Source organism: Schistocerca gregaria, chromosome 2 (assembly GCF_023897955.1).
Source record: "Schistocerca gregaria isolate iqSchGreg1 chromosome 2, iqSchGreg1.2, whole genome shotgun sequence".
Classification (NCBI taxonomy): Eukaryota; Metazoa; Arthropoda; class Insecta; order Orthoptera; family Acrididae; genus Schistocerca; species Schistocerca gregaria.
The window spans coordinates 869,114,864-869,140,563 of record NC_064921.1 but is presented as its reverse complement, the minus strand read 5'-3'; the positions used below and the strand labels follow the sequence as shown (position 1 = coordinate 869,140,563).

At 39.2% G+C, this 25,700-nt stretch overlaps 1 protein-coding gene across 2 annotated transcripts in view; it reads left to right on the top strand.

The window, feature by feature from the left end:
* Positions 1-19,918, top strand: part of LOC126335261 (sialin-like) — a 152,675-nt gene extending 132,757 nt beyond the window's left edge. For both annotated transcript variants that reach the window (XM_049998304.1, XM_049998305.1), the window contains exons 8-10: positions 783-938; positions 9,417-9,502; positions 19,539-19,918. In XM_049998304.1, coding sequence (XP_049854261.1) covers positions 783-938; positions 9,417-9,502; positions 19,539-19,772 — 476 coding nt within the window. In that variant the 3' untranslated portion in view covers positions 19,773-19,918. The remainder of the gene's footprint in view (positions 1-782; positions 939-9,416; positions 9,503-19,538) is intronic.
* Positions 19,919-25,700: the final 5,782 nt, after the last annotated feature.

The window sequence follows — 25,700 nt, the reverse complement described above, 5'->3', positions numbered from 1 at the left end:
GAGCGTGCAAGGGATAAATCTCTGCAGTCACACTATCCTCTGTGCCTTCTGTGGCTCAGATGGATAGAGCATATGCCATGTGAGCAGGAGGTCCCGGGTTTGAGTCCCTGACGGGGTACACATTTTAACTATCCTAGTTGACGTATATCAACTGCTGTCGACAGCTTAGGGTCTTGATTTAATTATCATTTCATAACAGAACATGTGATATCAGTCATTTATCTTCTTGTTGTGCTGCCTAATAAAACTTCGCTATCTTGAAGTGAAATGTACTGTCTCTTCAATGCCGACGCATTCAAGAGGGAAACTCCAGAATGAAAACGTTATTGTAAAACATACACATGAAAATTTACTTTATTTAACAAATGTAGTAATGAATAGGATTATTGGATAGAACCACTCGTGAAATCACCTAGAATAATTTGGGAGAACCCTAGAAAAATCAAATCTTTATTTGTACAAAAAAATTATGTAATTTTTCATGTTAGCAATTTCATACTGAAGAATCAGAAGCACAAAACTGACAGCACTGCTACAAATAAATGCACTATTTATTTTAGAACTAATAGATATTTTTTGGTATCTAGCTAACTTCAGATTGCATTAATGACACATTGTTTATTTCAAGTCTATAAAGGTTTGTAGCAGGTGCAACAGATCCAGCCATGATTACTACATTTCATATTATATAATGAGCAACATATACTATAGCTTATTAAGTTTTATTTTAAGTGGTGATCTGTTTCATTGTACTTATCTTGCTTGTGTTTTTCTGTTGACAGTGAACATTCTTCAAGGACTATTCATGCTGGGGTTGGCCTTCTCCGGCTGCAGTTCAGTAATGGCCACTATTTGTCTCACTGCAGCTCTTGCTATGAGTGGAGCTGAATCAGCTGGAGCTTTATCTACATACATTGACCTCAGTCCCAATTTCTCCAGTAAGCATAGCATTTGGCAATGACAGTACATTTAGTTGCTACAGCGACTGTTAATCAGTGTTGCACTGTACTCCAAGGGTTCTGTCATGAAGCAGAACCCTTATTGCCATAATATATTTTAACAGAGTCAAGAAACTGTCAAGAATAACGGTGTAATATGATTTATTTATATTTTGCAAAGATTTAACCATAACCTTTTAGGATTTAATGAAAAATACACTGAAACGCCGAAGAAACTGGTACACTGCCTAATATCGAGTAGCCCCCCGAGAGCACGCAGAAGCGCGGCAAAACGACGTGGTATTGACTCGACCAATGCCTGAAGTAGTGCTAGAGGGAAGTGACACGATGAATCCTGCAGGACTGTCTATAGATCCGTAAGAGTACAGGTGGTTGGAGATCTCTTCTGAACAGCACGTTTTTAGGCATCCCAGATATTCTCAATAATGTTCATGTCTGAGGAGTTTGGTGGCCAGTGGAAGTGTTTAAACTCAGAAGAGTGTTCCTGGAGCCACTCTGTAGCAATTCTGTACGTATGGGGTGCCGTATTGTCCTACTGGAATTGCCAAAGTCCGTTGGAATCCACAATGCTCATGAATGGATGCAGGTGACCAGACACAATGCTTATGTACGTGTCACATGTCAGAGTCGAATCTAGACGAATCAGGTGTTGCATATCACTCCAACTGCAGACGCCCCATATTATTACAGAGCCTCCATCAGATTGAAAATTCCCCTGCTGACATGCAGGGCCCATGGATTCTTGAGGTAGTCTCCATATCCGTACAGATCCATCCGCTCGATATAATTTGAAACGAGAGTCGTCCGACCAGGCAACATGCTTCCAGTCATCAACAGTCCAATGTCGGTGTTCATGGGCCCAGGCGGGGCATAAAGCTTTGTGTCGTACAGTCATCAAGGGTACACGAGAGGGCCTTCGGCTCCGAAAGCCCATATCGATTGTGTTTCGTTAAATGGCTCGCACGCTTACACTTGTTGATGGCCCAGCGCTGAAATCAGCAACAATTTGCTGAAGGGGTTGCACTTCTGTCACGTCGAACGATTCTGTTCAGTCGTCGTTGGTCCAGTTCTTGCAGTATCTTTTTCCGACCGCAGCGATGTCGGAGATTTGATGTTTTACCAGATTCCTGATATTCACGGTACACTAGTGAAATGGTCACACGGGAAAATCCCCACTTCATCGGTACCTCGAAGATTCTGTGTCACATCACTCGTGCGCCGAATATAGCATCGGGTTAGAACTCACTTAAATTTTGATGACCTTGTATTGTAGCAGCAGCAACCGATCTAACAACTGCGCCAGACACTTGCTGACTTATATAGGCGCTGCCGACCGCAGCTCCAGATTCTGCTAGTTTACGTCTCTCTGTATTTGAATATGCATACCTGTACCAGTCTTTTGGCGCTTCAATGTATTTACGCACTGGAAAACACTTCCTTTACTAAATATGGTAGAGTGCACACTGCAACCTCTGAAGCTGCACAAATATGTACTATGAACTGCTCACTGCAAAAATACAAGCTTTATCTATCAAATAGTATCCAATAAGTGAAATACTCGTAAATTAGCACTGCCCCTTATTTAATAAAATGCAAATTCCAGTATTGATATGGAAATTTAATACGAAAAAAATGGTTCAAATGGCTCTGAGCACTATGGGACTTAACATCTGAGGTCATCAATCCTCTAGAACTTAGAACTATTTAAACCTAACTAACATAAGAGCATCACAAACATCCATGCCCGAGGCAGGACCGAGGCGACCGTAGCGGTGGTGCGGTTCCAAACTGAAGCACCTAGAACCGCTCTGCCACACTAATGGAAAACAATCGTTTTGGTAGTATATCAGTACATTATTCTGGAGAGTCTACTTTTGAAACTGCAATTTCACCAGAACTAAATAATTATCAAACAAAGATATGCCTTATAAGAACATGTTTGGTTCTTTGCTGAAATTCAGCATTCTGGGCAAGCTGGAAAGCAGATTCATTGTCAATCTGTGATTTTGCTGTAGCTTTTAACTCACCCAGTTCTATCAAAAGAACTGATTAATGCTGAGGATTTCTCGAGCAGCTTCAGTGGCAGGCACAACCTTAGCTTCAGTTTTGGATGTGGTAAAAGAAGACTGCCTTTGACTAATCTGGGAGATAGGTGGCCCATAATAAGGATAAATAACACCTGATGTCGAGCACGCTGATGCAAAATCACCACCATGATCATTATCTCTGTGAAATTGCAAAATCCTATTTTTAGAATTAGTGCATAATTTGTTTTGCCTCTCAAATATTATTTTAACTCTGCTCTGTTGTGTTTTTAAGATTTCTTGATACAATACTGGCAGCATATGCTGTATCAGGTTGTGTCCCACACATCAGAGACGTTAGTAACGACTTTCTTCTGTGTCACTGTCTTTTATAACAGGAGTAGCTACAGACTCGCAGTTTCTCATGCTGAAGCGCTCTATCATCGCTGTGGAATTCGTATTACGTGTATAGTCCATCTTACTGTTAGTCAGTTTTCAGACCTCAGAAAAATAATACAGATGTTGAATTAATTTTGAATTTTTCTCTTAAATCTCTGATTAATTCTTGAAGTTCCAATTTTCTGTAGGCGCAATCAAACTGCAATAAACACAAAGCACAAATAATATTTTCTTACACTCTTTATGTTCCATCAAAAGTAAAGGATCACCTTCACATCTGCGTAAGCTTAATTTCGTGAAATGATTACTGAACTTCTCAATTCAGCAACGAGGAGCCTGCTTCAGTCTGTATATGAATTTCATTTTCAAACCACCATAAAGAAAACGAATGAAAACGTCAGTTTGTACAAGTTTTATGCCCTAATCACCCCTGATCACTAGTCTTGTATTGTATTTATTGACTAAGCCATTAGCAATTGTTTCCACTTTGTACCCTATCTGTTGGAATGGGCGTGCTTCCAGCTGTGAGTTCAACCAGGTCCCACGTTTTATTTTTTGAGGAGCTTTTATTTCACAGTTCATGGCTTCTTTCCAGAAATACTTATGAACAGACTTCATGGCTTCGCTGCGCGTTTCTGGTTTCTGGAAAACTGTTGATAGATGCATCACAAAGTCTCTAAATTTTTGTCTAGTTCTAAGAGTTAAACAGTCACATAAATATGGTAAGGGTCCTTCACTTGTGTCTTCCTGATGTTACTCCTGAGGGTCATCATCTACGTTGAAGAAACTGTCTCCCTCAACACTCTCACTATCAAAATGGTTCAAATGGCTCTGAGCTCTCTGCGACTTAACTTCTGAGGTCATCAGTCGCCTAGAACTTAGAACTAATTAAACCTAAGTAACCTACAGACATCACACACATCCATTCCCGAGGCAGGATTCGAACTTGCGACCATACGGTCGCTCGGTTCCAGATTGTAGCGCCTAGAACCGCACGGCCACTCCAGCCGGCACTCTCACTATCAATAAGAGACTGGTCCTAAGGCTGAGGTGGTGAATCCTGCTGATTAAAGCTAGAAAAAGTGAATCTCTCTCTCTTCAATTGTCTTTCCCGAAAGATAAAATCTTGTGGTCTAATGAGTTTGCACTCCTCTTCACAATAAATTCTGTAATCTTCATTGTGATTATATTCAACAAGAATTCCTTTCACTCCGTTGAGATACATTTTTCTTCTCTGTTGTTTCGGAATATTGACATGGGAAATGGAGCCTGTCACTCATAAATATTTCAGTCTTGTCTTATTGCAATACCACAGTTCATACAAGTTCCTGGAACAATGAAGGGCCCTGTTCGGTTCAAGGTGTAGACAGCAGTGTTCACCATCTCCACCCAAAGCTTTTGTGGAATATTTCCATGTTCATGCATTATGGTTCTGGAAGGTTCAACAGCTGTACAGTTTTCTTCCTCCCAACATTTATTGTGTTCCAGAGTGTAGAGCATTGTGAAGTGCTGAATTATACTTTCGTTCCAAAGAATTTCCTTTCCTTGTCTAAATCTTCAAACGGATCGATTTGAAAACGCTCACCTAGGGCCGCCGCCCTCTTCTTGGTTCTACATGATAAACAGTGAGCCTTGCCCTAAATACAGCGTTCAGCGTTCCACTGTGGATTTCTCCCTTGATATTTAGCTCTCTTCTAAGTACGAACTTCACATGAAACTCGTTCTGGTATCCAAACCTTTCATGTTTGTCTCTGCTACTGTCATTGACTTCACTGAGGGAAGTAGCTTTGTCATTTCTCACAGCCTGTTTAAAAAGTTTTACAAAGTGATCACGGACTTCTACTAGTCTAGTGGGTTGACCTATCTTGAAACTACAAACTTCGGCAGTTGATATGACTTTACTTTCTGAGTGTTTATCCTGTGCTGCAGGAACAGAGACTAGATTAATGTGAATCACAGGTACATACCATAGACTTGCCAGAGTAACTCTGTACCATTTTCCTCCAACTGCTGCTTAATTATATTGCACCTTTTCTGATTGCTTCAATTACGTCACCATTAGCTGTAGATACTGAATGTCCTGTTGAAAAATGCTGAAAGCTCTTGAAAACCTTTCTATCATTTGTAATGTGACTTGCTGCACCTTTGTCTATGTAGCAGTCATCATTTCTGCGTTCAGAGTTCACCACAGAGTAACAGTAAGGGATATCATACTGTTATCTATATTAACTAGTTTTGCAGGATTGCCATCAGCTACTCACTTTCTGCACACTTTAATTGTATGTTGGCATTCCTTAAGTTACTTACATTTTAATTTCTTTTATTCTTTCTCTTCATTGGAGTTATGCTGAGAGGATTATCTGGACAAATCGGTAGGGAGGCCCTCTTGTTTATTAAAATCATTATCTTTTGTCCTCAAAATTTTGTCACAGGCCCACAACTGATTTGTAAGATGAACAATTGTTCTGACATCTCTAGACATTATTATCCAACAAGATTTAAACAAAATTATTAACAACCTAATATTTTAAAATCATAAATTAAGCATTTCTGGATTATTTTCAATATCTTTAGCCATTCACTGTTTCAGTTTCGAAATATGTATTTCAGTATCGTCTTCAGAAGTATTTTTGTAACTAAAGAGCTGAAAGAAAGTGTTTTAAACTTTGCCTCCAGACGCACCATCAAATATTTTATGCAGTTCTGCTCATATCTCATAAACTGAATTCAGCCAAATTATTTTCTGCACAGTTGCCGCTGACATTTCTGTAGTTAAAACAAGTAAACCATTGAAACTTCCTGACAGCTTAAAACAGTGTGCTAGACAGACACTCAAAATCTTGAACTTTACCTTTTGCAGGAAAGTGCTCTACTGTCTGACCTACCCAATCACAATACACAATCCCTACTCACAGCTCTACTTCCTCCTGCGCCTCGTCTCCTACCTTCCAGACTTTACATTAGCTCTCTTACGAACCTTGCAAAATTAGATTAGATTATAGAAGACTAGCACTTCTGGAAGAAGGATACTGAAGAGAGTTGGCTTAGTCAAGCCAGGGGGATGTTTCTGCATCGAAATTTTCACTTTGGAGTGGAGTGTGCATCGATGTAGAACTTCCCGGCAAATTTTAACTGTGTGCAGCCGAGACTTGTGTTGATTTGAACTTTGTTCAGAAGCTACCCTTTCCAAAAGTACATTAGATTTCACCACCTTGTCTTCCACGGCGTCAAGTGTGTAAGGAATTGACAGCAAATAAGTACTTAGTTGGTATTTCCAAGTAGTTGAGATCATTTTGCCGTTGAGGTCTGATGTTAACTATTCTCTTTGAATCCATCATTGGCTGTGTGAAATAAATAACCTCAGAGAAATCAGTTTCTTGGAGATAAGTTTAAAAAGTTTTAGCACAAAGTTTTGTTCTTATTGCCCTGCAATTATAATTTTAAGTAACCTGGTCCCATATCCTGTTAAAATTTAAGCCTAATATGCTGGGAGTGAGTGAAAAACGAACATTTATTCACTTTAAAAGTAATTCTATTATTAAATACAGCACATTACACACAATACCTTCACAGAGATTACACATATACAGACTGACATCCGCTGAATAATACACATATGCTTCAGTTATTATATAACACCAAAGCTGTAAAAAAAATCAGAATATTTAAATTGGACTGTTCTGGTTTATTCCTATGAGAACTGTAGAGGAACAAAAAACAGAAAGAAAACAGTTACTTTTTAGAAAAATACTGTTTCCCCACTAATAATAATAGTTCATATGTAGTCTCTCCTTTCCTTAGATTCTGTTCAGCTGGAACATGAGTTTCTATCTTCAAACATTCTCAGGAGTTGAACAGATATTTAACTTCCTGTACATATGTTCATACATATCAAGCTATGATATGGTGAAGTAATCCATTCTTACCCCCTTGTCACAATCAGTACGTGGAGAAGACATGCAAACTTATCATATTTTGTAAGTGAAAATATTCTCTACTCTATTTTATCAGATATATTTTTCATTGTAGAACCAGTCAGTCCAAGGAATTCACAGTATTATGTGGATAATACAGCGTTTCCTCACTGAACAGACAAAAAGTCTACGTCAACTATCTGCAGATTGACTCTCATAGCCTATAATTTTTCAATTTTAAGTTCAAACTGATTTTGACATCCATTTTGTATATAAGTGAGGGTTGTGGTAAAATATAAGAAATTAATCGTATTTGTAACAATGGAAACGCAACAACTAACCTAAAGAATGTATACATCTCTCTCTCTCTCTCTCTCTCTCTCTCTCTCTCTCTCTCTCTCTCTCTCTCTCTGTGTGTGTGTGTGTGTGTGTGTGTGTGCTTAGAGAGAGAGAGATCGCATGAGGGGTGTAGGGCTGTGGGAGGAAAAATAGTGGTAGGAGGATGTACACCTTATGAATGGAGAAGGAATCTTATGTGCAGGAGACAGAAGGGAAAAGGTAATGTGAGGCAGTGGGCAGAAGGTTAGCAAAGGCCAGTGGGATGGCGTGAATAAAGAATTAGCTGGACAGACCATTTCCACATTCACCTTAGCAGTTCAGATGGAAGTATATATATACTCCTGGAAATGGAAAAAAGAACACATTGACAGCGGTGTGTCAGACCCACCATACTTGCTCCGGACACTGCGAGAGGGCTGTACAAGCAATGATCACACGCACGGAACAGCGGACACACCAGGAACCGCGGTGTTGGCCGTCGAACGGCGCTAGCTGCGCAGCATTTGTGCACCGCCGCCGTCAGTGTTAGCCAGTTAGCCGTGGTATACGGAGCTCCATCGCAGTCTTTAACACTGGTAGCATGCCGCGACAGCGTGGACGTGAACCGTATGTGCAGTTGACGGACTTTGAGCGAGGGCGTATAGTGGGCATGCGGGAGGCCGGGTGGACGTACCGCCGAATTGCTCAACACGTGGGACTTGAGGTCTCCACAATACATCGATGTTGTCACCAGTGGTCGTCTTCCGCTCACGCCCCAACATCGTGCAGCCCCCCTCCAGTGGTGTCGCGACAGGCGTGAATGGAGGGACGAATGGAGACGTGTCGTCTTCAGCGATGAGAGTCGCTTCTGCCTTGGTGCCAATGATGGTCGTATGCGTTTTTGGCGCCGTGCAGGTGAGCGCCACAATCAGGACTGCATACGACCGAGGCACACAGGGCCAACACCCAGCATCATGGTGTGGGGAGCGATCTCCTACACGGGCCGTACACCTCTGGTGATCGTCGAGGGGACACTGAATAGTGCATGGTACATCCAAACCGTCATCGAACCCATCGTTCTACCATTCCTAGACCGGCAAGGGAACTTGCTGTTCCAACAGGACAATGCACGTCCGCATGTATCCCGTGCCAGCCAACGTGCTCTAGAATGTGTAAGTCAACTACCCTGGTCAGCAAGATCTCCGGATCTGTCCCCCATTGAGCATGTTTGGGACTGGATGAAGCGTCGTCTCACGCGGTCTGCACGTCCAGCACGAACGCTGGTCCAACTGAGGCGCCAGGAGGAAATGGCATGGCCAGCTGTTCCACAGGACTACATCCAGCATCTCTACGATCGTCTCCATGGGAGAATAGCAGCCTGCATTGCTGCGAAAGATGGATATACACTGTACTAGTGCCGACATTGTGCATGCTCTGTTGCCTGTGTCTTTGTGCCTGTGGTTCTGTCAGTGTGACCATGTGATGTATCTGACCCCAGGAATGTGTCAATAAAGTTTCCCCTTCCTGGGACAATGAATTCACGGTGTTCTTATTTCAATTTCCAGAAGTGTATATATATAGGACAATGACCTAAAATTGTTTCAGTGTATCATATAGCTTCACAACTGCAGTTATTCCATCTATGTTTCCAGAGTCCTGCGAGTCTGCTGTCAAAATATATATACAAAAAGTGCAGACGAGAAATGTTTGTTGAATCATTAATTCTTACAGTTACATTTTTTATGAATAACTCATGAAATGTCTGCTGTTGAAATTTTACTGTGATTTTTTTTTATGACCAGGTGTACTCGTGGGCATTGGTAATATGATCTGTGTGACTCCAGGGTTTATGTCTGCTGCAGTTGTTGGTGCTCTGACATTCAAAAATGTAAGTTATGCTGTTCTTGGTAATATCTGATAACTATGATTTTCTGTAACCCAATAATACTTTTAGAATTTAAATTTTGTCATTACAACAGAACTGACATGTATTTTGAAGAGTCAGTTCGACAGCACCAATCTTGATCACCACAAAGCTGATTATCTAATTGAGTGTGGGATGGTGATTGTTCATTGATGTAACTGACACCATATTTTAGATTACACTAAGACACACTTATTCCTAGCGAAGTTCAGCTGTTAATTATAGTGATCAGTTTATAAAGTACAAAAATTTATTAGTGCATGTATACAGGCCAGCATGCACAAACACAGTGGGAAATAACTTGGTTTATTTTGGCACAAGATTAACAGTTCATATTTATCTAAAACGTCACTATTCAAATTTATTACAGTCTGTTAAAGATGATTACAGTTCGATGTTTCATTTAAGACAGTCCCTAACCAGATACTCTATGTCCAACAATCACTAGTTTAGATGAAAATTACCGTTCACGATACTTATTAACCATGATAAAATTCAGTCACCATACTAATTCATTATGGGCGCTGTGATCACACGAAAGTTTTTACACATTTCAGTTCTTAATTTTCGCGGTTGGTTGTGCTCATATTTTTTCTTATATAATGGACATAACTGTAGTATGAGTCAACAACGAGCGCCCATTCGACATACTGTATGTTACCCGTTAGATATTAAACTGCTTACTGCCTATTTGGGTGAGGTCCAACTACTTATAGACGAGCATATTGTTTTCTGGAAAAAATACATAATGCTTTAAAATTTGGCTATGTTAGCATTTCCTATTTTTGATGAACAACAAGAAACAGTGGAACTTTGGATTACAGAAAATGTTGCTGACAACAAATTTATGAAAATATATGGACACTATTTTTCTTCTGCAATTTGGTTCTTGTCCTTTACATGAACAGATGCCATAATGAAGTTTTCACCCTGCAGTGGAGAGTGTGCTGATATGAAAGTTCCTCGTATGTTAAAACTGTGTTGCAGATGGACACTCGAAGTTGGGACCTTTGCCTTTCGTGGGCAAGTGCTCTACTAAAGTATTAGCGGAATTAACAATTGTGAGGAGCAGTCGTTAGTCGAACTCGGGTAGCCCATATGGACAGCACTCGCTACAGGTCCTGAGTTCTAATCTCTGTCCAGCACACCATTTTAATCTGCCAGGAAGTTTCAACAAATGCCATTATTCAAATCAAAGTAAATCATATGATTTTTATTATGTGGTGAGGTAATCAATCAATGCTATATGTACAGAAAAATTAAGACAACACAAGTATGAATGTTGGCAGCCCTGGCGCAGACCAATAACGCTTGAATATTGAGCTCATGAAAATAAATAGTTTATTCTATAATAACTGTCAATTAAGTTAATATTACTCTCCAAGTAAGTTAATTAGAGCCTGTTTCGTATTATCTATCGAAGGTTTCACTCGTTTCAAAGTACTTCCCAAAAAAAAAAAAAAATAACGTAACTTAAGGGCCACTTTCTATGTATTTTAGATGTAGGTTTACATACAAATTCAAGACATTTGCTTAGGTATTAAGTGAAGAATTTAGGTTTTTTCATTACACAGATATTTGGTAGTGCCATATCTACTCGATGAATGAAAGGTTTGAAGTTCCATCTTTATTTTCTTTCAAAACGCGTAAAGTACACACCGCGCATACATGATCTTAGGTCTAGTTATTTGGGTATACAAGTTTTGATTTTTAACTGTTAATTTAAGTGCATTACGTTATTATATTAATAGCATATTAGTGTTCCACATAACGTTAGTGACTCTTGTGATCTGTTGATTATTACTATTATTGCCTAGATAAATTTTGACAAAAAACTGTAAACAACAATGAGCGAGAAGTCCTTGAGTTGCCACAGGAAAGTCAGTTCTGTGTTTTGTACAGCAGTTGTGACAGATGGTTACATTGGGGGGTATGAAGTGGCATAGAAATTGGGGAAGTAACTGGGTCTCTTCCTAGTATTGCTAAGTATCTTCAAGGGATTGGAAGACAGTTAAACAGGAAGGGAGGATTAGAACACTTAAGGCTGAACTGGATAGTGCTACTGAGCAACTGATGAGGGTAAGGGGGGAGAAGGGTGGAGACATGTCGGAAGTGGTAGCAAGTAACTCGGGCTACAGAAAGAGAACAGTATCTGACAGTTTCATCATTGGCACAAACAACAGATTTGCCTTGCTACCTCAGTCACTAAGGAAGAGGTTCAAGTAGATGTAAGTGTAGTCAGCACTCAACAGACTATCACTAGGAAACCAACAGATTCAAAAGCCGTAGAAAGTAGGAGGAACGCTACGTTGTTAAGTAGCAGCCATGGAAGAGATGTGGGACAGATCTTGCTAAAAAAATTAGCTGACACGTACCAGAACATAAGCATTTTCAAGCCCAGTGCATGTCTTAGCAAAGTGATAGAGAATGTAGGATCATTGTGCAAGGATTTTACAGAGCAGAAATGTGCTGTGCTAGTGTTTGGAGCAGGAAGCAGTATTGATTAGTATCAGGGGTACAATATTGAGTGTGACCTAGTAAAAAAAGGATCTGTGATGAACCATACAGATGTTAGTCTGGTTCCTGCTTTCACTCAGTATGATGGGCACCAATTGAACAGCTCTGTCAGAAGAGTCAATATGGAGCAAAATCAGCTGCTTTGGGCAGCTACTTTGTCAGGCATAGGTTTGGTTTTGTGATATTACTGGTACGTGGGACTTCACAAGACATGGCCTGCATTTAGTAGGAAACAGAAAGGTAAATTGGCTAGGACGATGGAAAAATCTTTAAGAGGTGTCTCTGAAACTCATGGGAGTACCACTGTTTTAGGCTAAGATCAGTGTCCAATCATCCAACATTGATTGAAATCAAGCTTAATGAGAAGCTCAGACAAGCATGTACTAGAGCACTTGCCTGCGAAAGGCAAAGGTCCCAAATTCAGGTCTCGGTCCAGCACACAGTTTTAGTCTTCCAAAAAGTTTCACTTACTAGAAATGTTAAAATATCACAAAATTCTCTTAACACTACAGTGAAAAATAATGTTAGTATGCCACAAGATTCTCATAAATGGTTCAAATGGCCCTGAGCACTATGAGACTTAACATCTGAGGTCATCAGTCCCCTAGAATTTAGAAGTACTTAAACCTAACTAACCTAAGGACATCACAAGCATCCATGCCTGAGGCCGGATTCGAACCTGAGACTAGCGGTCATGGGGTTCCAGACTGAATCGCCTAGAATGGCTCGGCCACAGTGGCCGGCGATTCTCATAAAAGCACAGTGAAATATAACGTTTGTATATTGCATCAGAATATTAGAGGATTAAAAAACAAAGCAGAAGAGCTTCTTGTTTATTTAGATGACTTAGAAACTGAGGGTGGAATAGATGTACCACACCTATCTGAACATGATATAGTCACAGATATGGAGATGGTAAATGTAAGTGGATATAAGCTTTCAGCACATGTAAGCAGAGACACTTTGGAGGGAGGATGAGTTGCAATATATGTTAAAATCTGATATAGATTGAAAAATTTGGAAACGAAAAACTTTTGTGTAGAGCAACATATAGAAGCATGCACATGTGAGCTTAAATCAAATACTGCTTCTTTTGTAACTATAGGTGTGGATTCCCCATTGGGAAATATTCAATTATTTTTTTTAAAAAACTTGGGTTGTTTATTGTGCTAATTGTCAGACAGAGGGAACGAATTATTGTTTGTGGGTATTTCAATGTGATTTTCTGAAAGAGTCTGATAGAAAGATTGACCTTGAAGTATTACTTGGTTCTGTCAGTTTGACATCAGTTATTGATTTTCCTACGTAGGTGGTACAGGAAAGCAGCACACTGACATAATGTTTTTATAGACCAAGATAAATTTAATCAAATAAAGACTTTTCCTGTTAAGGATGGTCTGTCTGATCATGATGCACAGCTAGTTACATTACATGACAGAGTTCCATATAGTAATGCAAAATAGTCCTCCAAAATAGTGTGCTCAATCAATGATGTAATAACTGAAAATTTTAGGGAAAACTTGTAAAAGTTAGACTTGGTTGAAGTGTACATGGAATTTGATAATAATTCAAAATTTAATCTATTTCATGATACCTTTGTGATTGTATTTTAAAACAATTTCCCTAAGAAAATAGTGAAATGTAATTGTAAGAAACCATTTAAGAAGCCATAGCTTACTAAAAAGAAACAGAAAAGAGAAATGTGTCTCACAGCTAGGAGGAGCAATGATCCAGAAACAGTGAAACAATACAAAACTACTGCATAGTATTAAGAAAGTTATTAAAAAGTGTAGAAGTATGTGCATTGTGTCTGAGATTAGCACATCTGATAAAATTAAAACAGGATGGATTATTTTTAAAAAGGAAACAGGGCAACCGAGAGCACAGTAACACAGTATTTCTATCAAACTCAGTGAAAAGTTTGTCAACAAGAAGTCAGACGTAGAGAACATTTTTAATAATCATTTTTTAAAGTCTTGTAGAGAAAAGAGGATCCAGCTATTCATTAGAAAATGCAAATCAGTATATGGAAGAGGCAATACCTGTCCAATTTGATAAAACTGAAATTCAACCCACCTATCTTACTGGAATTAGGAAAATAATAAATTCACTCAAAACTGAAAGCTCACATGCAATTGATGGCATTTCCAACAGAGTACTAAAAGCTTGTTCCAACAGATAAGTAGGATTCTCAGCCACATATGTAGTACTTCACTGAAACAGGGCATTTTTCCAGATAGATTGAAATTCGCTGTTGTTAAACCATTGGTAGAATAGGGAATAGGTGTGATGTTAACAACTATTTCCCAATATCACTTCTGACAGATTTACCCAAAATTCTCGAAAAAGTAATGTATTCAAGAGTAGTATCGCATATTTGCAAAAATGAAGTACTAACAAAATGTCAGTTTGGTTTTCAGAAAGGCTTCTCAACAGAAAATGCTGTATATGCTTTCATTGATCAAATATTGAATGCAGTGAATAACAGAACTGCACCTGCTGGGATATTTTGCAATCTCTCAAAGGCTTTTGATTGTGCAAAACATTAAATTTTTCCAAGTATGGTGGTATGAGTTAACAAATGTTTTAATTCATATTTATCTGGAAGAATGCAGAAGGTTCAATTTAACAGTACAGATAGCCTGCAAAAATCAGTAGAATCCTATAACTGTCGAGGTATCAGAAATGTTTTACCATACTGTTCAGTCTTGGGTCCCTTATCGTTCTTAATAGATATTTATCACTTGCCACTCTATATACATGAAGATGCAAAGCTAGTTCTTTTTGCTGATGAGACAAGTAAATTAATCACAGCCAACAAACAATAATCAGCCAAGGAAATTGTAAATAATATCTTTCAGAAAATAATTAAGTGTTTCTATGCAAATAGACTCACTAAATTTAGAGGAAACGCAGTATGTGCAATTCTGTACTGAAAATGGCATAACACCACTGATAAATATAGACTATGAACAGAAGTCTGTTGCTAAGGCAGAATATTCAAAATTTCTGGGTGTGTGCATTGATGAGAAACTGAACTGGGACAATCCCATAGATGATCTGCTGAAACGGTTAGGTTCAGTTACTTACGCTATTAGGGTTACAGCAAATTTTGGTGATAAGCATATCAGTAAATTAACCTACTATGCCTATTTTCATGTGAGATCCTATTCTGGGGTCATTCATCATTAAGAGGAAAAGTATTCACTGCACAAAAGCGTCTGATCAAAATAATAGCTGCAGCCCACGTAAAATCACCTTGCAGACATTTATTTAAGAAATTCGGGATATTCACAGTACCTTCGCAATACGTATATTTACTCACGAAATTTGTTGTTAATAACCCTACCCAATTAAAAAATGACAGCGAAATGCATAGCCACAACACTAGAAGAAAAGATGATCTTCACTATTCTGGGTTAAATCTGACTTTGGGTCAGAAAGAGGTGAATTATGCTGCCACAAAAATCTTTGGTAATTTGCCAAATAGCATTAAAAGTCTGACAGCGAACCAAAATTTAAAAACAAATTAAAAGAATTTCTGAATGACAGCTCCTTCTACTAAATAGATGACTTTTAGACAGAAATAGTAACTGTAAAAAAAGAGAATTGATAACTTTGTGTAAAGAAAACTTACGTTAAAGTGGCACATTCCACATCATTACGAAAAGTCGTAATAATGACCTATGAAACAAGTATTAATGAATGTAGTCGAAAAACAGAATATAATAGTGGTTTTGACGAAATGTTTTATGGAAATTGACACTTGTGTAAAATTTTAAGTTTAATTATTGTGGAAGTTAATTAGTTTTCGGCAAAGTCGGAATGCTTAACGTTCGAATCTATAAGTCACTTGATGTGCTGATGTTGCTTAGCTCATAGGTTTTTGCATATAGCTAACTATTATTCTAACTTAAAATTAACTGCATCCTAATGAAAACATTTTTATGTAAATCGAATCACAACAACTGAAATATGAACCTGAATAATAAATCTCAGTAAAAGTCGTTGGAAACAGATAATGAGATTTCCAAGTAAGCGCCACATGTCAACAGATAAACGTATTGAAAAGAAAGATGAAATTTAGCTACTATTTTTGTTGGGGTGTGGGGGTTGGGGGTTGAGGGGTGCGGGGGGGGGGGGGGAAGTAGAAAAACTTAACAGATGGGAGGAATCCTAGGAAAACTTAACAGATGGGAGGAATCCACCTGCTTAGTCACACCACATAGTAAGCATGTCATTGTGGGAATCAGTACCCAGAAGTGCCTACCACTAATTCCTATTTAAGGGGAAGATGCTGCTAAAGCAAACTGTAGTTTGTTTATTTAACTACACAATATAAACTTCAGATGATACCAGTATTAGATTTTCACACATCTGAACAAGCTGGTTGTCATTGTTCAGAGGTTATAAATGCCACACACATTATTATAAAATTAGGGTTGATATTTCCACTACATAACTTCTTCTCTGCTGTGGTTGTTTGCTCTTTCATTACTGCCATTACCTCTTTTAGTGAGAACAGAGAGCTCCAGAAATATATCACAGGAAAGAATTGTATTATTAATTACATAGATTAACTTTCACTTACTTTGAGCACAACAAACAAATTTTTCAAGGTTCCATGTGTCGTGACGGAAGTTTTTAACGAATAAGACATAAGATTAGCAAGAAATGCTATAGTTAACAGTATCATTCTACATAACCAGCTTAATGGCAGATTTCTGCAGTAAGGATTAGATGCCCTCTCCTTTTCGAGTTCTTTATAGTCAGCTGGCATGACTCATTGTGACTTTTCTTACGGAGTGCCATGAAAGATGGCGTGTTCATTCCTCCAGTGGCAAATAATTTTGAACAGCTGCAAGGAAAAATAATGTAGCACACAACTAATATTCACATGAAGTTCTGTGGAGACATTTAATGGTGGATGTAAGAATACTTCATTGCTTTGTTACACCAAAAACGATGGTCACCCTGAATGCCTGCAGAGTCTGCTGAAATCTTCGATCGATTATTTGTCCGCTGGGATTTAGTGGTATTTTTTCCTGTGTGACTCGTGATTTTTGCACAACTGCATTTTGAAACCTCCGAGGTTACATAAATAACATTACATCTGACTAAAGCTGAAGGCAAGCAATACGTATTGTACCAAGAGATAATTCTTGGAAAATTGTGGACGAAATAAAAATAATGGAAGGAGTTTCATTAACCACTCACCATACAGTTGGTTTCGAGAGCTGAATAAGCACATAAATAGTATTGAAATCGTCGTTGTGAATGAGGGAATGAGTGAAGAAAACATTTGTAAAGCTTTCAGAGATACTGAACAGATCACAAATAGGAGTGAAATCCATTGCAAAAGACATATTTTAGATAACTTCTTCATGCTAAAAGTAAAAACAGATTCTGTAAGTTACAAATAGTTCCAGTCCACAATCTTCTGCTGTTTATGTTTTAAAAAGGTAAAAAATCTAAATATTTAAATTGACTTTATTTCTGAAGGTCAGCTCCAAAATTTAAGATATTTGTGATAGTATAAAATGCTGCATGGTGATGCATAGTAGTATGATAATCATATACAGAAAGAGTTAAAGAACAGGCGTATAAAAGTGGCGAGAAACGTAGCTTAATTATTAAAAAAACTTGTATTTGACAAAAGAGCGATTATTGCCTTGCAATTAGTCGATGTCACGTTTGTTGTTAACCAATTCTCCCTACTTTACCTACCATGAAACCAAATTGTACAACTAAACCACAGCTGCTTCTACGATTTCGGCTACCTTTGATTATATCCTGGGATTCCAAATATGGTGCTGAAATCCATTCCCATTCCTCCCAGAGTGGGATTCCCTTTGTTTGCCATTGTGTCTTCCAGACCTTTGCCAAAAAATTCATATGTATCTGGAAGAAAACGTGCTTGTCCCATGTATCTCACACTACTTTCAGTTCCATTATTTTCATCATCACAGTCTATGTCCAAGAACAAGACCACCTCTGAATGAATTGTGTCATTCGCCATATCTACTACAATCACTGAGTGTGTTCTACATGGCCATGGCCAATAACCAATAGACATCCTTATGAGTGCCCACTACCAAACTGTGGTCAGAGAGGAGCTCAACTGTGTACACTCAACGATGTCACTAGCCGTTTCACTGCCCATGTCATCAGGAACTTCACATCTAAATGGAAATTTCTATTAATTGCTTATATAGAAACAGTCCATCCAACAACGCTAGCCTTTAAATCTGCTAACCTCAAACACCATTAGTCTGCCTCCTCCCATTCCCATGAACTCATTCCTCATCTCCTCCAATCACTTTCGTCCTTCAAGATTTTTTTTAGTTTTTTCATCTCACTCTGTATGGCCTGGTCTCTATACGGGTAGTGAGTTACAAATAAAGAGTAAATAGGACACTGAATAATTCAGTTATTTCCTAGTTACTTATGTTCGTTAGAAAGTTAATCAACCAGCTTTGCGAACTGTACTACTCACTGAAACATCTTACTGAGCAGTTCTGAAGTTCCAGGTAATAAACACAGCGTGTACATTAGAGAAAGCAATAATTGTAGCATAATATTTGACTGAATGTCCTCTAGTATGAACTGTTATCCTAATGGTGCACTTTCTTCAACATTTACGTTTTTAGTTATTGTGATTTAGAATTAACATATTTACTTAATCTCTGCAATATTTGAAATTCAGTGTAAAATAGGAGCGAAGAAAAACTCTAAGCTATGCTAGCGAAATAATTTGAGGAAAAAAATGTAATCACACATTACACAATGCAGGCTTTCACAGCCAGTATTTGGGAACCTTAGAGATTTGTGTTTTAAAGACATCACGCCATGGACGACGGCTTATTTCTAAGCGTAACAGAACAGAAGAAGGACTGAAATTAGACAGGTTGTGGGTTTTGCGCTGAATGAAGCAAACAGCACCAACTCTTCACTGCTACAAACTCAATATCAAAGGTCGGCAGCCTACTTGGATACAAATAAACGCTTCGCCTTTCCGAGCTTGTTCAAGTTTGAAACTGCTACTTGAATTTTTAAAGCGTTTGATGATGACTGAAGCGCTGGGAGACGAAATTTTAAGCACATAATTTTGCTTTGGACCATGGCCTAACACTCATAAAACAAAAACCATCCAGGATGCAGTCAAGCTTCTTCTTAAATGAGGAGGTGAGAGTTGATCATAGGTTGTACAACCTGTGTTAAACACAAAACTTAATTCGCATTACAGTCAGCATTTAACATGTCCTAGGCAATGTAACTGCCTAGCTGTGACCTTAATAATATGGGTTTCCTGCTTCGAGGTAGTGCATATAAAAATGTTATATTCTGCTAATGTAAATGTTTCTTCAATAGATTTTCTTAAATAGCTCTCAAATAGTTCTTATGTCAAGTCTCCTGCAAGAGCAGCATTTCAACATTTATCAGGAATTAATTACTTTCTAACATGAACAATAATTTGTTGCAGCAATCATCTGAACAGTGGAAGAAAGTTTTCCTTATATCAGCAGGCATCCTTTTAGCTCCGGGCTTGCTCCACCTTTTCAAATCATCAGCCAAAGTTCAAGAGTGGAATTTCCCCAAGTCTATGGCAAAAGAAATGAAAGATGGTGTCTCTGAGAAAGATATGGAAGCTCAACAACGACTCACATCAGAACACGAAAGTGAAGATCAGCACAATAGAAAAGAAACAAAACCATAGACTTTGTAAAAGTGCTATGTATGCAAGTTAAGAAATTTGAGATCACTGACAAAGACTGTTGACTTTTATATACAAGTACTCGAAAATTTTAATAAATACCATTTGTACTGAGCCACTTATTGGCAAGAAATATACCACTAAATTAAGTTTTGTGCATTTTTATTTTATTCATTCATTCACACATCATGTTATGTATATCCCATCGGTGAAGCGGACCGTCCAGGGATGTGGAACAAGTCAAGTTCAACAGGTAAGAGAAGCCACTGCACACTATTCCTGTAAAATGTGCTAACAACTAATAGTAGCTTGTGGATGTGTTCTTCGATGGCTATAGTAGTTTACAGCAGACCAGACTTTTCCGTTGCTGCTGGAACGCTCTTCGTATCTGTCATGCATGTAAATTATTTCAAATCATACTATTGGTTGCATATGATATAAACAGATCCATTTCTTTTCATAATATCAGTATATCAACTTCTAATCCAGTTTATTTCTCTTCACACAGACTTTAATGAAGTAAGAAATGCCATGGTAATGTATAATGTCTCAGTAATTAATTATTATAAACCATTTACATTTATAAAAAAAAACTATTATTCCATTACAATACGAATGTGTCATGCACTATGAACATCAACAGAATTCAGAAAAACATAAGGTGTAAAATTATAAAGTACTCAATGCTAGAATTGTTGATTTGCAAACAATAGACAGTTGCTTGACACATGCAGGTCTGCATGTTGAATCTGGGAGATTTCTGAAAGTAATAAAAGTAGAGGTAATTTCAATGACGTAATAGGCCCTACTGGAAATACGTTCCGAAGGAGTGTGGATTAGGCGATACTGCAAGAGGTGGGGATCAGAAGGAGACAACATCACACATAATTTCTGGATGTAAGACTCTGGCACTTACGCAATATTTGTGAGTGTAATGTGTCACCAGAATAGTTGGGCTTAAATTGGGACAGCAGTTTCAACTAACAGTACTTTCCCCAGACAACAGACATAATCCCCTCACTGTTCCAGAAAATTCTGAATTTACTGGAACTACAACATAACTTATAAAACAATTCAGTGGAATCAACTTGACGTAATAATGACCAATAAATTTGAACAAGTGACCTTCCTCACTGTACCCAAAACTCATAATCTACCAATCACCGTTCACGGGAATATGGCCGAAATCAGAACGTGGCAGATCAGGTAAAATAAACACCAAAAGTGAAGTTTGTGCTCATCATCTCTGTGGTAATATTCGACTCTGTCGTTATTATTAATCTCTCGTTAGAAATTAAAGTTCACTGAAAATGATTTTGTCTGGTTTCAAGAGCGCGATAATTCACATCTGAAGATATAAAAGAATGGACCCCGATTTGGATGAAATTGGGTTTCCAAGAAATCAGACTCTCTTTATACTGCCAAAATTCTGTTAGCCATTATTTTAAGTCTTGGCGATGATGCCGTGTTTGCCCAGATGTCTATGGGAATTTGACATGAGGGAGGGCGACGTTTTAGAGGTGTATGCTTAACTCTTATCAGCTGTCCACTAAGAAAATCAGCCAAACATGCTCATACAAAATAGTTCGTAGGCCTTCTTTGCCGTTATAAAAGGGCTGCCCCCGCACCCCCCCTCCCCTCTCCGGCACCACAGGGTATGCAGGTATGTCGTAACATGTAATGCATTGCTTTCATCTCGGAATACAAAATGTTTGAAAATTATTTTTGTATTTCATGTTTTTATTAATACTGTAGATAATGAGTGCAAAATTGACGAAGATATTGGAAGCTAGTCACTAACAAAAATATTGTATACAGTTGTGACAGAAACATCTAAGAAATTATAAACAAAGTGAGGTGCTGATCCTGATACCAGTGCTATGGTGGAACTGTGTAAGTACACGTCACTCGGGCCTTGTATTTGACTGCTTCCTAGGTCAAGACCTACTTCACCTCAGCCAACTGTCGCATGCTGGCCAAAAGGCTTCGTCTGTGTCTAGTTGCACCATTCCCTAGCCACTAGTCTACTGGCCGCTGCTAGAGCCAATGCTACCGGGGAACGAGCTTCAGCCAACAAGAAAGGGCCGCCATCCGTGGTGACCTCAAGTGGCTTCTGGGGGTCTCCAAGGGGTCCTGTTTTCGGGTCCAATGTGCTAATTCAACTCACATCAAGGCGACTGCTGCGGCGTTGTAGCTGTTCAAAGCAAGTGCCTTCTCTTCCTTGTGCTGCTGTTGCCATACCCCTAATGTCTTCATAGAGGGCGCTACGACGCACCAGCCGCCACTGCTTTGTTGTGCCAGCATTCAGCCACCGTGCGCTCTTACCTGTCACAAGACAATCACGTAACCGCGTGCTTTGCTAATGCCGTCAGTGCAACATGGTGGTCAACGCAAGGCCCCCGAGTCGCCACTTTCAGTTACTGTACGAACGTGTTGTTAAATAGAGAATGTGTTTGCTAATAGACCATTTTTGATTACACGACGACCGAGGAATTGGTAGTATGCGTTCATCGTAAGATGACCATCCTGGTATATCACAACGTCCACGCCCCCAACACAACTGCAAGGTAAAAATAGGTACTTGTGAAAACCAGGAGATCTAGTTTCGGTTTTAGTTATGTTGGAAATATTTCGCATTACAATTATTTTCTTGCGAATCACAATTGTTACTTGTATCTCGACAAGCACTGTCGCAAGTATTAAAAACATATGCAGCTTGACTTTTGCGAAAAATAAGTTCTTCAGCCAGTAGCAGCTCCTGTAAAATTAAACCAGTGTGCTATAGTGAGGTTGTCTATAGACTTTTGACTCAAATGGTAGTAACTGTAACTAAACTGAATAGACCACTTCTACGAATATAAACTGCACTGTTTGAATGTACTTTTAAATTTTATAATTAAGAGTTTAACACCGTGAAGAATGAAATAAAATGAAAAGACTCCAATCTCCAACATCACTTTCTTGTCTGGTTATGGCTCTTGAGGAAGAATGGGCTGCCATTCCTCCACTGACATTCCGAAATCCCACTGAAAGTGTTCCAAGCAGAGTGTCTGGGTACTTTTTATCGTATACTGTACACAGTTAGTCCAAAGCTGTTTCTCTCTGCTACTGTTCCACATAATCCATAGTCAGCCCTACATAATATACAGGGTGAGCATTAATAGAACCAACAAACCGCATTGGCTGATTCACGACTAGAAATGGAGGAAAAAGGTCCTGTGAATGTATGTCCACAAATGCATCGCTGACGCGTTAGATGGCGCTGACAAATGTTAGTTCCTCTGATCACGTGCTATGTGTTTCTTGTGTGTTGCACGCAGCGTGATTGACACAGCATACCGTAAGCAGCAGAATGGTCCAGTACTCATGTCAGGAACAAGCCGAGATGGTGTTGGTGTACAGTCAAGCGGACGGAAATGGTTGAGAGGCAGCATGGATGTACCAAAACAAGGACCCTCACAGACACCAACCACATCACACATTTCAAGCCCTTTTCTGCGCATTTGCGTGATCACAGATCTTTCAGACAGATGGACATCAAGGAGGTGGTGGACCGTGCGTACGCCAGATCTGGAGTTCTGCCTCCAAACCGTTTCTATCTGCTTGACCGTACACAAACACCATCTCAGCTTGTTCCCAACAAGAATACTAGACCATTGGGCTGCTTACAGTATGTTGTGTCAACCACACAGCCTGCAATGCACAAGGAAAACACGACACATCGTCAGAGGTAATTCCATTCATAGCATCATCTACCGTGGCAACGATGCATTTCTAGACATATGTTAATACGACCTTTCTTCCTTCATTTCCGGTCAGGGCACCATGCTGGAGAACTCAGCCCCTCTACCTCTAGGAAAGGAATGAATTACTTCTGGAACCCCCACGGTATAGCAAAAGTTACCAGTGGAGATGACATACTACAAAGGAGAAATGCTACCTATCAGTCGCACGTGGGTCTACCTATTACCAGTATATGCTTTACACCACTCACCCACACTGCCAGCACGACCACATTCCTTAAAAACATGACTCATACTCTACGCTTGTACAATACACTACATGCACTCATAGTGCCAGAAGGGAAGACGTCACAATACATCATGTGCAGCAGAAACCAAAAAACTGCGTCGCTTCTCTTAGTTGACTGTACTGCGGCTGGCTCTCATTTCAGAAATCTTCACTTGTCTGGAGTTAGCTTGGAGATAGCGCTACAAAACATCTTTTCATCTATCATATTTGCGTACTAGCACGCATCCGAAGCGAAGCGGGTTAATTCTATTGTTAAAATTCGTGGTGAAACTTTCAGCTATCATTTATTTTGCACAGTTCATTACTAGTTTCAGTCAAATACCATTAACAAGCTTAGTTGTCATAAATGACAGGAAAGTTATGACACAATCTGGACAAAAGTAATTTGCTCTTTTCAGACCACAATAGTACGTAAAAAATTTCTCACAGTAATAACTGCATACGATAATTTTCGTCAAGAAGCAAGTCCACATGGGCAGCTAGCAACAAGCTAATTTTAGTGCGATATTTACATTGTGCTCTAGCACTTAGCCCACGATAACTTGCCTCCACTATCTTCACCACAAAATTTGAAATTACATTTCATACGAACCCTATATCGGAGAAGGACGCATATCTCACTCACTTACCTGTCGTACAAATTAGGAGCGTCGATAAGATACTCCTATCATACGACACGCGTTCTGTCACTAATGCCGTGCATGACACACCGGACTTGTTTTCCGGTGGAGGATTCGGCTGACTTGTCGCCTTATCATCACACGTTTGCGGTTCCACTCGAAAACCACTTCCTTCGGCTGCTAATAGAGTAGTTGTGCCGAAACGACTATCATTAGAGGTTCCTACCTTACACCTGGCTGTTTACAAACGGAAGTTACACCACGAGACAGAATAAATTTGAATAAAAAAAGTGAAAAAAAAGGCACGAGGGAAGTTTCAACACGGCTCGCGTGTAGTATAGTGAAGAGGTCCATCACCGTAACCACTTAATCACGATGCCATTTCACTTCCACGCTGCTCTGTATGACACTTCTTGTTCTTGGACCGTTCACTGTTTCTATTTTGCTTTCTTTCAGGGTCCAGTAGACGTTCTTTCTGTTTTCACGCCTGATCTGTGTTCCGCTTTTGACAGGGTGTCCATCGGGCTCGCCTACCACAAAATCTGTAGGGGTACGATGGGGAGTTTCCCTTGTTAGGCCATCATCAGTTGTTTTGCTGGACAAGTAACAAAACTTATCTGCAACTTTTAAGTGTCCCATTTTCTAATATAATTCCCTCAGCATCATCTGGTTTAATTCGACTACATTCCATTACTCCTGTTTTGCTTTTGTTGGTTTCGTCTGTTTACATCTATCTCTCAAGACATTTCCCGGTCTGTTCAACTGCTCTTCCAAGACCTTTTCTGCCTCTGACGGAATTGCAACGTCATCCTCAAACCTTCTCCGTGAATTTAACTCCTACTCCGAGTCTTTCTTTAGCTTCCTTTACTGCTGGCTCAGTGTACAGATTGAATAATGTCGCGCATAGGCGACCGCCCTGTCTGACTCCCTTCTCAACCATTGATTCCCTTTCGTGCCCATGGACTGTTATAACTGCCTCTGCATGTCCATCCTTTGAGCACGAGGTCCCTGGTACGACGGCCGTTTACAATCGTGACAAAAAATAAAAACACCTACAGCCGTCCTTATGATTTTATTTTATTTTGTCGCTACCAGTTTCGACGCTTTATTGCGCCATCTTCAGGCTGTTTTGATGCGGTACAGGTTCATATGATCCCCATGCATAACCCAACAGTTGCCAACGTTACTGGATTCGCAGATAATGTGTCAGCACTCAAACCATCAACTGCCAACTCAAGTTAAACTCCCCCCCACCCCTTCATGTTTAATATTATTGTCA